The 14,998-nt window shown below is 56.0% G+C and overlaps 1 protein-coding gene across 1 annotated transcript in view; it reads left to right on the plus strand.

The window, feature by feature from the left end:
- The first annotated feature begins 8,240 nt into the window (after nt 1-8,240).
- NOTCH3 (notch receptor 3) overlaps nt 8,241-14,998 on the plus strand; it is a 39,282-nt gene continuing 32,524 nt past the window's right edge. Inside the window, exons 1-4 of the mRNA XM_065917561.1 lie at nt 8,241-8,423; nt 10,967-11,045; nt 14,359-14,501; nt 14,581-14,919. Coding sequence (XP_065773633.1) covers nt 8,303-8,423; nt 10,967-11,045; nt 14,359-14,501; nt 14,581-14,919 — 682 coding nt within the window. The 5' untranslated portion in view covers nt 8,241-8,302. The remainder of the gene's footprint in view (nt 8,424-10,966; nt 11,046-14,358; nt 14,502-14,580; nt 14,920-14,998) is intronic.

Here is a 14,998-nt window from a genome sequence, read left to right on the forward strand (position 1 = left end):
TGCTTTTCATTTAAACCCAGATCTTTGGCCCCTTGGAACTCGGTCCCCCTCAGTTTCCCTGAGCGCCTACCCCTTGCTCACTCTGCACCCAGCACCCTGGCCTCCTTGCTGTTTCTCTTATCCACCCACCCCTTTCTCCTCTGGGCCTTTGCACTTGCTTTCCCTTCCACTTGGAACATGCTACCAGACTGTTTGCCTCTCTGGCCTGTTCTCCTCCTTTCAGATCACAGTTCTTTTAGATTCAACCAGTCCATCCTAAAGGAAATCAGCCCTGAATATTCATTGTAGGGACTAATGCTGAAGCTGAAGCTCCAATGCTTAGGCCACCTGACGCGAAGAGCCAACTCGTTGGGAAAGACCCTGATGCTGGGAAAGATTGAGGGCAGGAGAAGGGGACGATAGAGGACCAGATGGTTGGATGGCATCACCAACTCAGTGAGTTTGAACAAACTCCAGGAAATGGTGAAAGACAGGGAAGCCTGGCACGCTGCAGTTCATAGGGTTGCAGAGTTGGACAGACTGAACAACTGAGCATAACATAAATATATTTATTTATTCATTTATTTTTTTGGCCTCACTGCAAGACAAATGGGATCTTAGTTCCCTGACCAGGAATGGAATCCGCACCCGCTGCAGTGGAAGCACAGTGTCTTTACCACTGGATTGCCAGGGAAGTCCCTAAATATATTTATTTGACTGGTCTTAGTCACGGTACATAGGATCTTTGATCTTCATTGTGGCATTCGAACTCTTAGTTGTGGCGTGCAAACTCTTCAGCTGTGGCATGTGGGATCTATTAATAATTCCCTGATCAGCGATGGAATCCAGGCCCCCTGCACTGGGAGCTTGGGGTGTTAGCCACTGGACCACAAGCGAAGTCCCGTGTCTTAGTTCTAATGTTCCCTTGTCAGGGACGCCTATCTCGATCCCCTACACTGAAATCTCTTCATCTTTCATGTCCCTTTCTAGGGTTATCTGTTTGCCTCCTTGTTTCCTATCAGGGCAGGAACCTGCTCGACCTTCATCATCTCAACCTGTAATAGGGTCAGGCACGATACAGTTGCTCACTGTTTGTCAAATGACCGAATGAAGGTGGGGAGAGCTGGAGGGCCAAAGTGAGCGGTCAGGTGAAAGGAGCCTCCCAAGTTTGGGAAAGGTGTCCCAGGCAGTGGGTACAGCCACTGTGAAAACGGGAAAGGCTGCGGGCTTCCCTGGTGAATCCGTGGTAAAGAATCCACCTGCTAATGCAACAGAGATGGGTTCCATCCCTGGTTCCAAAAGATCTCATGTGCCACTGGGCCACTAAGCCTGTGTCCCACAACTATACATACAGCCTGTGCCCCAGAGCCCGGGAGCCTCGACAACTAAGCACACATGCACGACAGCTGAAGCCCGAGTGCCCTAGAGCCCAGGCTCCGCAACAAGAGAAGCCATTGCAGCGAGAAGCCGGCACATTGCAACTAGAGAAAAGCCCGCGCAGCAGCGAAGACCCAGCACACAGCCAACAAAAAGCTGGGACGGCTGGGAAACGGGGACGGGAAGCTGGTGAGGAAGATGTCGCTCTGGGCAACGGGAAGCCATGAAGGGCTTGAGCATGAGAGCACTCCAGGGAGGCAGTGGTCAGGATCGCCGGCCGGGTCTGCAGCCCACAGCCCCTGGAGTCCATCCCTCCCCCCCGTTGCCCAGGCCCCATAACCCAGCGGCCCTCGCTCCTGCTGGTTCTTGTTGGGCTCCCATGGCCTGGGTGTAAGGGCCCAGCCCCAGTTTTCATGTGCAGGGGACGGGACTGTGGTCCCAAGAGGATAAGCGAAGGGCACATTCTCAGGTTCCCGGTCAGCGGGCCTGGGCCCAGCAGCTGTGTTTTGGCCTGGCCCCAGGTCCTGCATCCCTGGGGACTGAGCTCATTGAGGAGAAATGCAGTCCCTGGCCAAGGCAACCAGCAGGGGCAAGGGAGACGGGAGACGGCGCAAACCCACCCCTACCCCCACCGTGTTGGGAACTGGGTGTCTGCCTGCTGCAAAGCCATGGGAATAATTGCTCTGACTGTCCTGACCCCCAAGGATCTGGACACCTTGGGCCATTCCTGCCACTGTGACTGGAGGACAGCCGAAGACTGGAGCGGGGACCCTCACTTTCTGCCTTGCCGAGTGGGTGTCCTCAGAATTTGGGGGCTTCAGAAAGGGACAGACAGGGCTTCCCTGATGGCTCAGTGGTTAAGAATCCTCCTTGTAAGGCAGGCGACGCTGGTTCGGTCCCTGGTCTGGAAAGATCCCACATGCCGCAGGGCAGCTAAGCCTGTGTGCCCCACGACTGAGCCTGAGCTCTAGAGTCCATGAGCCGCCATTACTGAGCCTGTGTGCTGAAACTGCTGAAGCCTGCACGCTGTAAAGCCCATGCTCCACAGCGAGAGACGCCACCGCAACGAGAAGCCTGAGCACCTCAACTAGAGAAAGCCTGAGTGCAGCAATGAAGACCCAGCGCAGCCAAAAAGAAAGTAAATTCATAATTGGAGGGGAAAAAAGAGACGGGTGCACAGTAGGGGCTCTGCAAATGTATCTTCTTTTTGTCCTCACTCCCCTCGTTCTATACTCAGCCTGTGTTTTCATCATTACTGCTTCCTCTCTGTCTCTGTCTGCCGCAGACCAGGGGCCGTTGGATCAACAGAGTAGCGGCCTTTGGACTTCTTGCCTAGCAAAATGTGTATCCAGGTTCTTGGTTGCTCCTTGTGATGGAGAGCTCAGCACCCATTACAGCATCTATTCCAGCAGAAAATCCTTTCTCAGAGGGGTCAGGGGAGGCACTAGCCCCACTCCTGAAGTCTCTACCTTTGTCCCCTGGACCACTGGACCCTTTTCAGGACCCCCAGATCCCTAGAAGTTACTGAAGAGAGTTGTCTGGGCCCCTAGTGGTGGCTCCTTTGGACTGAACATGCCAACTCCTTCAGCCAGTTCCCTCCCATGTTGCCCCCTCAGTGCCCACCTCATGCTGTGTGATGGACTGAACATGCCAACTCCTTCAGCCAGTTCCCTCCCATGTTGCCCCCTCAGTGCCCACCTCATGCTGTGTGATGTCTGGCCACTGGTGAGCCCCCATTATAGGAGAGGGGAGAAAGAGCAGGATACAGACACCCCCAGCCCCTTGTGGACAAGGCCAAGTGGTAGGGTGAGAGGGTGCTAGGAGAGCCAGGGGTGGGGAGCAGAGAGGACTTCCTGGAGCTGAAATCTTAAAGAATAGGAATTTACCAGGTACAGGAGTGGAGGTGGATAGGCACGCTAGAAGAAGGGATCTGTGCGCGCAAAGCCATGGCATGTGCAGGAAACAGTACAGCATTCCCTATAGCTAGAAGGAAATGCATTTTAAAAATTTTATTTGTTTATGTACTTTGGCTGCACCGTACAGCTTGTAGGATCTCAGTTCCTTAACCAGGGACTGAACCCAGGACCATAGAAGTGAAAGCCTGGGATTCTAAGCCCTAGGCCACCAGGGAACTCCCAGGAAATACATTTATTTATCTTTATTTTTGGCTGTGCTGGGTCTTCGTCACTGTGTCCTGGCTTCCTCTGGTTGTAGCGAGTAGGAACTACTCCATCGTGATGCACGGACTTCTCATTGTGGTGACTTCTCTTGTTTCAGAGCACAGACTCTAGAGCTTTAATAGTTGCGGGCTTAGCTGGGCTTAGCTGCCCTGTGGCATGTAGAATCTTCCGGGACCAGAGATCAAACTGGTGTCCCCTAAATTGCAAGGCAGATTCTTAACCACTGGACCACCAGGGAGGCCCCAGGAAATGCATTTTTAAAAAAACACATCTGCTGTGAGTTCCTGTGTGGGGAGGAAGCAAAAGGATCCTTCTAACTAGCCGGATGTCCCAGGCAGAAAGAAGAACCTGAGCAGAGGCCGTGAGAGTGCAGAGCCTGCTGGGTGACTCAGTGTGATGATGAAGGGAACAGGAGGGGCTGGGGAGCGTCTGAAGGCTCTGAAAGCAGGGCTGAGGGGCCGGGATTTCTTCCTGGGGTAACGAGTATGAGAAGGACTTAAGCTGTGCCTTCCCCCATCCCCATGGGCCCCTTGACTCAGCACCCTCACAGTGAGTCAGCTGTGCCCCTTCTGATTTTGCAACTTTTGTCTTTTTCTCTGCCCAGTCCCCACCCCCACTCCCAGCCCCTCCCTCTCATTCCATGTGGCCTGGAGTCACTGGGTTCAAATCTCAGCTCTTCCTCTAGAAAGCCTCCAGTAAATCATCATAAGATGGGCAGAGACCCACCCCCAATGAGGGCTGACCCAGTAAGATGGGTGAATAGCTCCCCTCCCAGATGGAGGTTGCACTCATAAGTTGAGAGGCTGGGACACCCTCAGTTCCTGTCCCCTGGTGCTCGACTCTCTGCCACCCTCAGCAGGGCTGGGGATCATCTCCTGTGTTGGACCCTGGTCAGTTGTTCAACTTTCACCCCTAGCTTTTTCATTCTTCTTTCTCTCTAATGGTACTTCTCCACCTCTTCCTCTTCCAGTATTTTAATATCATCCAAGGGGACTTCCACAGTGGTACAGTGGATAGGAGCCCACCTGCCAAGGCAGGGGACATACATTTGATCCCTGGTCTGGGAAAATTCCACATGCCACGGAGCAACTCAGCCCAAGAGCTGCAGTTACTGAGCCCATGTGCTGCAATTACTGAAGCCCAGGCACCTAGAGGCCATGCTCTGCAACAAGAGAAGCCACCACAAGGAGAAGCCCGCACACCGCAACGAAGAGTAGCCCCCGCTTGCTGCAACTAGAGAGCCCTCACGCAGCAACGAAAACTCAGCGCAGCCAAAAATAAATAATATAAAAATCATCCCAGGTAAACAGATGAACGGTTCAGTAAAACGTGGTGTAGCCATTCAGTGGGGTGTTGTGCCTGTGTGCTAAGTCGCTTCAGTCGTGTCCGACTCTTCGCAGCCCTTTGGATCATAGCCCACCAGGCTCCTCCGTCCATGGGACTTTCCAGGCAAGAATACTGGAGTGGGTTGCCATTCCCTTCTCCAGGGGGTCTTCCCAACCCAGGGATGGAACCCGCATTTCTTACGTCTCCAACGGGATATTACTCAGCCATAAAAAGGAATGAAGAACTGACACATGCTACAATATGGATGAACCTCTAAAACACACCCAGTGAAAAAAGTCAGACATAAAAGACCACACATTGTTTGATTCCCTAGATGTGAAACGTCCAGAACAAGGTAAATCCATGGAGACGGAAACACATTAATGGCTGCCAGGGACAGATGAGGAGTGACTGCTGGGGACAAAGTTTTCTTTAGGGTTGATGAACGTGTGATAAGACTAGGTAGAGGTGGTGGTTGCACTAAATGCCACTGAACTGTACACTTTAAAATGGTAATCATTTTATGTAAGGAAATTGTATCTCAATTTTTAAAAAAATCATCAGAGGCAATCACCAATAAATGCCCCAAAGAGTGGTAAAAGTTTGACAGGCATCAGGATAGTCACACAGTCTCAATATATCTCCCCACATGATATTGATATTTACTCATTACAAGAGGGGATGGGAAGAGAATGGTACATTTACAGTAGAGAAACTGGACCAGCTTCATTCAAGCGATCAAAATCTAACAAGACCAGTGTTGGGGACCCATACCTTAGGATACAACCCATGGAAGAGTACCAGCATTGCTTCTGCAGTTCTTGCCAAAGATACAGAGCCTGTACCTGGTCACGAAACTGCAGCCCAGTTCACTAAGGGATGTTCTGTGAAACAAATGACCTTGACTATCCAAAAATATCAACATCATGACAGACAAAGAAAGGCTAAGGAACTGATACAGATTAAAGGACATGAAGAAACATAACCATTAAATGGAAGACATGGTGAGAGATTAGATCCTGGACCAGCAAAGAAACATGCTATAGAGGATATTACTGGGGAAACAAAAAACTGTCCGTATGGTGAAAACTGTCGTGTGTGTATGTATAAGAGAATGCCCTTAATCTTAGGAAACACACAGTAATGATTTTGAGGGCAAAGGAACATCATATCTACATCTTGCTTTCAAATACATGTGCATGCTAAGTCGCTTCAGTTGTGTCTGACATTTGTGACCCCATGGACTGTAGCCCACCAGGCTCCTCTGTCCATGGGATTCTCCAGGCAGGAAGACTGGAGTGGGTTGCTATGCCCTTGTCCAGGGGATCTTCCTGACCCAGGGATGAAACTGCATCTCTTATGTCTCCTGCACTTGGCAGGTGGGTTCTTTACCACCCATCTGGGAAGCCCTGCTCTCAAATACATATATTACATATTATATATAATTTAAAATTATATATAATTTCTTCAAAACTATGGTTTTTCCAGTAGTCATGTACAGATGTGAGAGTTGGACCATAAAGAAGGCTGAGCACTACTTTCCAATTTTGGTGCTGGAGAAGATTCTTGAGAGTCCCTTGGACAGCAAGATCAAACCAGTCAATCCTAAAGGAAATCAACCCTGAATATTCATTGGAAGGATGGATGCTGGGATGCTGAAGCTCCAATACTTTGGCCACCTGATGCGAAGAGCCAACTCTTTTTCAATACTTTGGAAAAGACCCTGATGCTGGGAAAGACTGAAGTTTGCAGAAGGAGAAGGGAGTGACAGAGGATGAGATGGTTGGATGGCATCGCAGACTCAATGGACATGAGTCTGAGCAAACTCCAGGAGACAGTGAAGGACAGGGGAGCCAGTTGTGCTGCACTCCAGGGGGTCGCAAAGAGTCGGACATGACTTAGTGACTGAACAATAACAATAATTATAAAGTAAATTTGGCAAAGTGTGGGCTGAGTTGGTGAAGCTGGGTAAAGGGTCTATGGAAATTGCATTTTAAATTATTTCTAAATGAAGTTTTAGCTCAAAGATCTCTGGGGTGCCCAGGTGACTGTCTCCCACCCTGATGCCCCTGTGCTTAGCCTCAGTGCTCAGCTGTCTCATGGGTGAACCTCAGGCTCCTGGGTTTCAGCGCATCACCCCCAACCCATTCCTCCTCACTATAGCCTCATCACTGCGCTAAACACCTACAAGGTCGACCTGGCCTCTTTCTCCTCCTCCTCAGGGCCAGGGCGACCCCTGACCTGCCCACTCTCCCCTCCTTCCCTACTTGACTCAGCCCCCTCCTCTGTTTGCAGACCTGTCCCTCTCCTGAAATGTCTTTCTTCCAATTCTGGGCTGAGCCGCCACTGAACCCTTCTCAGGGAAGCTCTCTCTGGGAGAGGGCAGGGGAGATGAAGCCGCCGAAACAACACCAGACATAGAGCTTGAGCTTTATACCTACTTGTTGAATAATGAATGAATGAATAAATAACCCCCTTCCCCCAAGCAGAACCCTCACCAGCTTCTCTGCTCTGTCCCTCCCTCTGGCCCAACCCTAAGTCCACGGTGGTGGAGTCTGTTTTTCTCTTCCCCAGATTGGGGGCTTCTCTAGGCTGGTCTTGGGGCCTTTCCGGAGTCCCCATTCTTGCCACAGGGACAGAGCTCACTGCAGGGTGGTTGTTTTTCAGCATGACTGATTTTGGAAAAGGCAGTTGGATGAAACTGAGCAAGATTGGCTGAGCAACAAAGCTGTGTAGGCTAGGGAGTGAGGTGGACCTTTGGATATTGAGGAGGAAGGGGTTACTTTCAGGAAGCGTTGGGAGTAAGACGGGGTGTGGGTGTTTGGTAGCACACTTGAAACTCCTGGCCTGTGCCTGAGGTTCGAGGCTGCAAAAATCGCCCAAGGCCCTAGGTCTGAGAGGGTCTGAGAGGGCCTGAGTTTATAGAGTTGTGAATATTTCAGATTTTAAGTCCCCCAGGAAGCTCTGTGCACGCCTCTGCATTTGTGAATCCTGGCTATGTATTCCTGAGCCTTGCAGAACGTGCCTGGTTTCAGTTTCGGGGTGTCGGGGGGTGGGGGGGGGAGTGTCTGTTTGTGCCCGGCTCCGTGTGTCTCTCGGGCTCTGGATGTGTTTTAGGGAGCTGGAGATGTTCAGGAAGTTGGGTGTGTCTGACACCGTGGGTTGGGCCCGCTGGCCTGAGTTTCCGAGAGGGTCTTCGGGTCCCAGGCTGTGTGGGTGGAGGGTGGGCAGGGACCCCAGGAGGCCGGGCCGGGGGCGGGGGAGCTCTGGGCCGGCCCTGGGGCGGGGCGAGCCGCCCAGGGTTGGGGGCGGGGCGGCCCGGCCGTCTCACTTCAACGAAGTTGGCTGCGCGGAGGCTGGCCCCGGACGCGCCCGGAACCCAAGGAAGGAGGGAGAAGGGAGGAGAGAGGTGGGAGGAGGGAGGGTCGCGGCCGGCCGCCATGGGGCCGGGGCCCCGGGGCCGCCGCCCCCGCCGCCGTCGCCCGATGTCGCCGTCGCCACCCCTGCCGTCCGTGCGGACGCTGCCCTTATTGCTGCTGCTAGCGGGGCCGGGGGCTGCAGGTGAGGGGCCGGGACCCTGAGGGCGGGATGGGGTGAGTGGGTGGGGGAAGGGGAAGAATGTAGTGCAAGGCCTCCCCGAGTCTGGGACTTGGTGGGTGTGGGGGTGGTCCCTGGGAATCAGGGACCAGAGCGCAGGGGCAGCGAGCGCAGGAGCCGGGGGCAGGGACTCCTAATTGAGAGTGGGGGCGAGGCAGGACCCCAGAGACCGCAGGAACTGGGGCCCGGGAGAGATGTGGGCTGGGAATGAAGGGACCCTGGAGCCCGGGACTGGGAGCTGGAGGTGAGCGGATCAAGATTAGCGGGGGAGTGGGGGGGGGGGTAGTCAAGAATCTGGGGCTCTCTCACCAACCATGCCTGTCGAGAGCCCTGGGAAGGTCACAACTGGCAGCCAAGTACCCCCAGGTCGGGGACCCCTCGCAAAAAGCTCCCTCTCCCCATGCACACAGCCGGGGCAGGTCTGGCAGGGCGGGGGGCCGGAGGGGGCGCGAAGTTCTCGGAGCTCTAAACTCGGAGAAAACTTCCCAGGCCGGAGCGCGGCAAGACCCGGAACCGGAGCCAGAGCTGGAGCCTTAGAGGCGCCCGCGCCCCTTCCCCCGCCCGCGGCCCCGCTCCCTCCCCCGGCTGCTTGGACAGGACGGCGTCCCGGGACCCTGTCCCCGCCCGGGGAAGGGAGGGGAGGGCAGGGGGCGCGAGCCCACGTGCTCCTCTCCCGCTCCAGCGCCCCTTCCCAGCAGCCCGACCCCCTCCCCAGCGGGCCCGGGGAGCCCCCCGCCCCTCCCCCTCCCCACTCTTCCCCTCCCCCGCCTGGGACAATGGCCGCGCCGTCTAGACACCCCCTCCCCCCCGGCAGCCTCGCGCTTTCTTTGCCAGACAAAGCGGGACGGCAGCGGGGCCGGACCGGGGCTGCTGGGGCGCACCCCCAGCCAAGGGAGGCCTGGCCGGCAGGGGAGGGACGCGAGCCCAGTGGCCCTGGCCCTGGGTCTCTGGACGCTGCTGTGGGGCTCAGCCCGGGGAGGGGTAGGGAGGAAACAGGCCTCCCCAGCCAGCCCAGCCCGGGGCGGGCAGATGGGGCAGGAGTGGGCAGGAGCAGCCGCCCCCACATGGCCTGTCATACACTCACAGGACACACAATCTTGGGCCACACATGTGGAGATGCAGATGTGTATGTGCGTGCACACACACATTGAGTACACCCGCACATGTGCACACCCAGCTCACATAAGACAGACATTCACAGCTCACACGTGCTCATACGATCACACATGTTCACACATACCCTGCACCACCAGCCCAAGGCCTCACACTCACTGTCTGCACACACTCAGATGCATATAGACAGAGGCAAGGACATGCCTACACCCAGCTGACACATGCAGGTATACGAGCACATCCAACCCATACCCAGACACACCCATGCACATACAAGTCACACACAGACACAACAGCTATATACCCAGATACGTAGTTCACATACATGGACACACAACTTTCAGCCTACAAGCATCTCTACATCCATGCAGGCCATGCAGACACACACATGGCCCACAGGGCCCACCGCTCAGCAAGGCCCACAGCGTGAGTTCACAAACAGCCCTGGGCTCCTGTCTGGGTGATAGTGTCCTGGCTGCTTGTGCCTTGAGGAAGGGACAGAAGCCATGTTTAATGCACTCGCATGTCCAGTTTATCTCGGTCTCTCCTCTTCATTTTTTAAACTCTGTCTCTGTCCTTCTTGATCTCCTCTCTGTGTCTGCCTGCTTCTAGTTTCCTTCTTTTATGTCTGTCTGTTTTTCTCATCTTCTTCCTCTCCCTTTTTCTCTCTCCTGCTTGTACACACAGGCACACATGCACAAGCGGCCCCACACTTGCCGGCTCACACAGTGCCCCACTAACTCACATCCCGCCCCAGCCCTGACCCATCCGACAGGACAGTTAGTCTGTGCCACACCGCAGAGAGACACAGCCCTTAGGGGTGAGGATGCTGGACAGGTCAGCCTGTGCCAGCTGCCCCTCCCTCAACACAGACCCCGTCCCTGTAACGCCCAATTGCTGGCTGCGCGCGGCGTTCGTTCATGCCCTGGCATCTCTCCCCAGAACTAGCACGCAGGCCTGCCCAGTTGGAGTAGATGCCCAACATCAGCAGGATGAGGCCCGGGGCCCCAGGACTCCCCACCCCTGCCCCTCCACAGCCCCGGGATCTAGGCACACAGTCCCAGACCTCCCTTCAACCCTCGCAGCGCCCCCACTTCCTGCCCCCCATTCTGGCAGCTTCTGAGCCCCCACATCTGGCACAAGTCGGCCCCTCCTCCTGCCTGCCCCTGCCTGTGGTTCCCAGGGCCCGAGTTGGCAGTGACAGCTGCAGCCCCAACAGCTGGGGCCGGGGCGGGGGGCCGTGGGAACTGTGAATGGGGGGGCTCCCTGCCCTCGCAGAGACGCCCCCAGCCTGGTGCAGCTGTTGCCCGAGGGAGGAAAGGACGGAGTCTCAATCCAGGCTGGGGTTCCTGGGCGCCTGCCTGACACCCCCACCTTCCTTCACCCCCACCCAGCCCCCCCCTGCCTGGACGGAAGCCCGTGTGTGAACGGAGGTCGCTGCACCCAGCTGCCCTCCCGGGAGGCTGCCTGCCTGTGAGTGCCTGGCTCTGAGCCATCAGTGGGCCCTGTGTGGGGAGGCGGTCTGTCTTCTCCCCCTGCCTCTGTTCACCATAGATGCTTCCACCACTTCCTTCAAGTGTGTGGCTTGGGCAACCTCTTGTTTCCCCATTGGATGGAGTAGAGCTAGGAGTAGAGGCTCTGGAGTCTGCCTGGCTGGGGTTCAAATCCCACATCATGTTGCTGATGACCTGACTTTTTAAGCCTCAGTGTCCTAGTCTGGAAAATGGGCCCACTAACGCCAACTACACCGAATTCTCTGCTGCCTGTGGTCTTGTGTAAATCCCTTGCTGGACAAATAGTTATTCAATCAACAGATTTTCAGGGACTAGTAACAGTGGTTTGGCAGTAGTGGGGATAGCATCTGCACCTTCCCACATCTCAAGATTTAGTGGTGGGGCCACAGGAGCGCTGCTCTGCCACTTACTTTCTGTGTGACCTTGAGTGAGTCACTTCCCCTTTCTGAACCTCATTGATCTGTAAAATATGATCCTTCTGCCTGACTTGTGACCAAAGTCCCCCCCAAATGCAGTTGTTGGAAAGTACAAGGAAAGGCAGAGGGTTGGGAAAGCAGGGCAGGGCCTGGGAAATTGCTGAGCAGAGGCAGACAGAGATCAATTTGAATTCTGGGCTCTGGGATAACCTTGAGCAAGTGCTTTGAGCTCTCTGAGCCTCATTTTTGCATCCGGAAAATGGGGCAATAACAGTTCCCTCCTTTGTGGAGTTGACTGTAAATAGTGTCGAGCCTACAGTAAGTGCTCAATAAATGGTATTTTTATTAATGGTAGAGACGTGGAAAATAGGTGCCATAAGGAGGAACCTCTGAGGTTATGGGAAAATGCTTGGTTCCTTTTATAAGATCATCATTAATAATAGCAGGTCACCCAGTAGCCATTGGTCGATTCATTAAATGCATCCATTTATTCAGCAACTTGTGTGTCCGGCCCAAGCTGGGTGGGTCTGGGGTGACTTCAGAGACCCTTTGAAGTTGCACACGCACTTTGACTCACCTCGATGCGGGGGGGGGGGGGGGGTCTCAGCCTGGTAGAGCGGGTTCCTCGGGTTGGGATGGTGGGAATAGGGGGGAAAGTGTGACCTCACCTGGCGCTTCTCACTTGGGAGGCGGAGTCGCGGGACCGGGCGCCTGCGCTCTGGGACCCCGCGCCTGGAAAGCTGCCGACAGGTGAATACGCCCCCGGCTGCCCCGCCCCCCCGACAGGTGAATCACCGGCCCGCGCGGCCGCCCGGAGCCCGGATCGCCCGGAGCGGAGCGCCGGGCTTGGTCTCCAGAGGTGGTCCGTTGGAACCTCTCCCCACGCACCCCCTCATCCCTAGTCTCCTTCAAATTCCTTTCGCGGATCCCGCAGTCTGTCGCCCCTCCATGGATCCTCCAACTCTCAAAGTCTCTCAAACCCTAGTCTATCCTCTAGTCATCACCTCTTCCCCAGCCAGTCCCCCAACCGAGTCCATGCTCCGCGCCCCACCCCCCCACTCTCTCGCCCCCAGCGGTCTCCGGTGAAGCCCAGGCGATTGGGCGGGGCGCGGCAGCGGAGAACCAGCCCGACCGGTCGGCAGGGGCGCGGGGCACAGAGCGTGGGAACCCGCCGGGGGCGCTGGGAGAGGGCCGCGCGGCCACGCCCTGCCTGCCGTGCGCGCGCGCGCGTGGTTGGGGGAGGAAGAATTCGCAGTGCTCGGCGCCCAGCGCAGCACGCCCCCTCCCGGCGCACAGTCTTGGCGGCGGTCCTTGCCCTGCGGATCTTTGGGGAGGGGGTTTGGGAACTGGGTTCTCTCTCTGCACCGGCTCGTGCCCCGACTTGTTTCGCTGGGGGCTGGGGTGGGGGGAATCTTGTGGGTGACGCTAAGGACTGAGTCAGCTACTTAAGTTTAGCCCCAAGCGACCGGGACAGGCCACAGGGAGGAACCCAGGCGAGGGGCGGGTAGCGTCGGGGGCCGGTCCAAGTCCCGCCCTCTAACCCCACTCTGGAGGTTTCTAGTCTTGTGACCAGCGCCCGTCTGTACCCTCACCCTCAAGGTGGCCTTGGTGCGTTTGGAGGGGGCTGGAGGCTGAAGGACCTTCCCCCAACAGGGGGCGCCAGCATTGGTGGCCACCTCCTCCCCGCAACGGGAGGAAGGGGTCTCTGTGCCCCCAGGAAAGGAACTGAGGCTTTGTGGAAGTCCTCTTGTCTGGCATGTGAGAGTTAGTCCGTACTGGTGAATGAGGCTGTGGGTTGGGGTCTGAGTCTTTGCCAGCCCATTGCATCGTGTTAGCGTGTCCGTCTCGTCTGGTACCTTTGGGGGTTCTGCCCATCTGTGTGCGCCTGGCTGGTTGTCTTCTGGAACCTGAGACCTTTTGCATTTGCCATTTCCTCTAGTCTTCCCCACACAGGCCCGTGGCCCCCTCCCTCACTTTCTTCTCCCACACAGTCTTCTTTTTTCCCTCACTTTGTGAAAACATAGTTGCCTTTCCCCCACCCCCATCCCTCTGTCCTCCTTATCCTGTGTTTTTAGTTTCTTGTGGCTGTGGAACAAATGACCACAAACTTGGGTGGTTTAAAACAACAGAAATTTATTCTCGCAGTTTTGGAGGCCAGAAGTCTTCGCCTTTCTCTTGTAAGGACAGTTGTCACTCAGTTTAGGGCCAGCTTGGATAATCAGGATGGTCTCATCTAGACACCTTTTATTTAATTACATCATTAATTACATTTCTTTTTCCAAATAAAGTCACAGTCACAGGTTCTTGGTCATGGACATAATTTTTCTGGGGCCACCACTCTGCCCAACTGCATCCTTCATGATCCCCATGGCTTGAACTACCCGCTGCCCCCCCCACCTGCATGTTGCTTATTCATTCATTGTTTGTATATCTTCTCTTTGCCAGACCCAGCTATGAACATCAAGAGGGTAGGGACCACTATTCCTTGGGTTTCTCAGATGGCACTAGTGGTAAAGAACCCACTTGCCCATACAGGAGACTTAAGAGATATGCAGGTTCAATTTCTGGGTTGGGAAGATCCCTTGGAGGAGGGCATGGTGACCCACTCCAGTATTCTTGCCTGGAGAATCCTAGAGATGGAGGAGCCAGCCAGTCCATGGGGTTGCAAAGAGTTGGCCATGATGGAAGTGACTTAGCACGCACGCTGTATTCCCATTGCTAAGAACCTAGTAGGTATGCTCAGGGAAACTTGCGTGGATGAATGAGTGTGTGTGCTTCTGGTCTGTCTGGTGTGTCTCTCTTGTGTCTTGGGCTGTTCTGCCCTGACTTTCCCCACCAGGTCGTGTCTGTCCGCAGGTGCCCACCAGGCTGGGTGGGTGAACGGTGTCAGCTGGAAGACCCCTGCCATTCCGGCCCCTGTGCTGGCCGTGGTGTCTGCCAGAGCTCGGTGGTGGCGGGGACCGCCCGGTTCACCTGCCGCTGTCCCCGGGGCTTCCGAGGTAAAGGGGGGTCTGGAAGGGAGCTGAAGGCAGGCAAGGGTGTGGTCGGCCTGGGCTCACCCTTCCTGGTTCCCGGCAGGCCCCGACTGCTCCCTGCCAGACCCCTGCCTCAGCAGCCCTTGTGCCCATGGCGCCCGCTGCTCCGTGGGCTCCGATGGCCGCTACCTGTGCTCCTGCCCACCCGGCTTCCAGGGCCGCAGCTGCCGGAGCGACGTGGACGAGTGCCGGGCGGGCGGGCCCTGCCGCCACGGTGGCACCTGCCTCAACACGCCCGGCTCCTTCCGCTGCCAGTGCCCAGGTGGCTACACCGGGCCCCTGTGTGAGAGCGCCGCGGCACCCTGCGCTCCCTCCCTGTGCCGCAACGGGGGCACCTGTAGGCAGAGCGGCGACCTCACCTATGACTGTGCCTGCCTTCCTGGTGAGGGAGCTGTACCCGGGGGAGGCAGCAGAGGCGGCGGGACAGCAGGCCCGCCTGGCAGTGACCGTCCTTGCGCTCC

This window comes from Muntiacus reevesi, chromosome 1 (genome assembly GCF_963930625.1).
Source record: "Muntiacus reevesi chromosome 1, mMunRee1.1, whole genome shotgun sequence".
NCBI classification, from domain to species: Eukaryota; Metazoa; Chordata; class Mammalia; order Artiodactyla; family Cervidae; genus Muntiacus; species Muntiacus reevesi.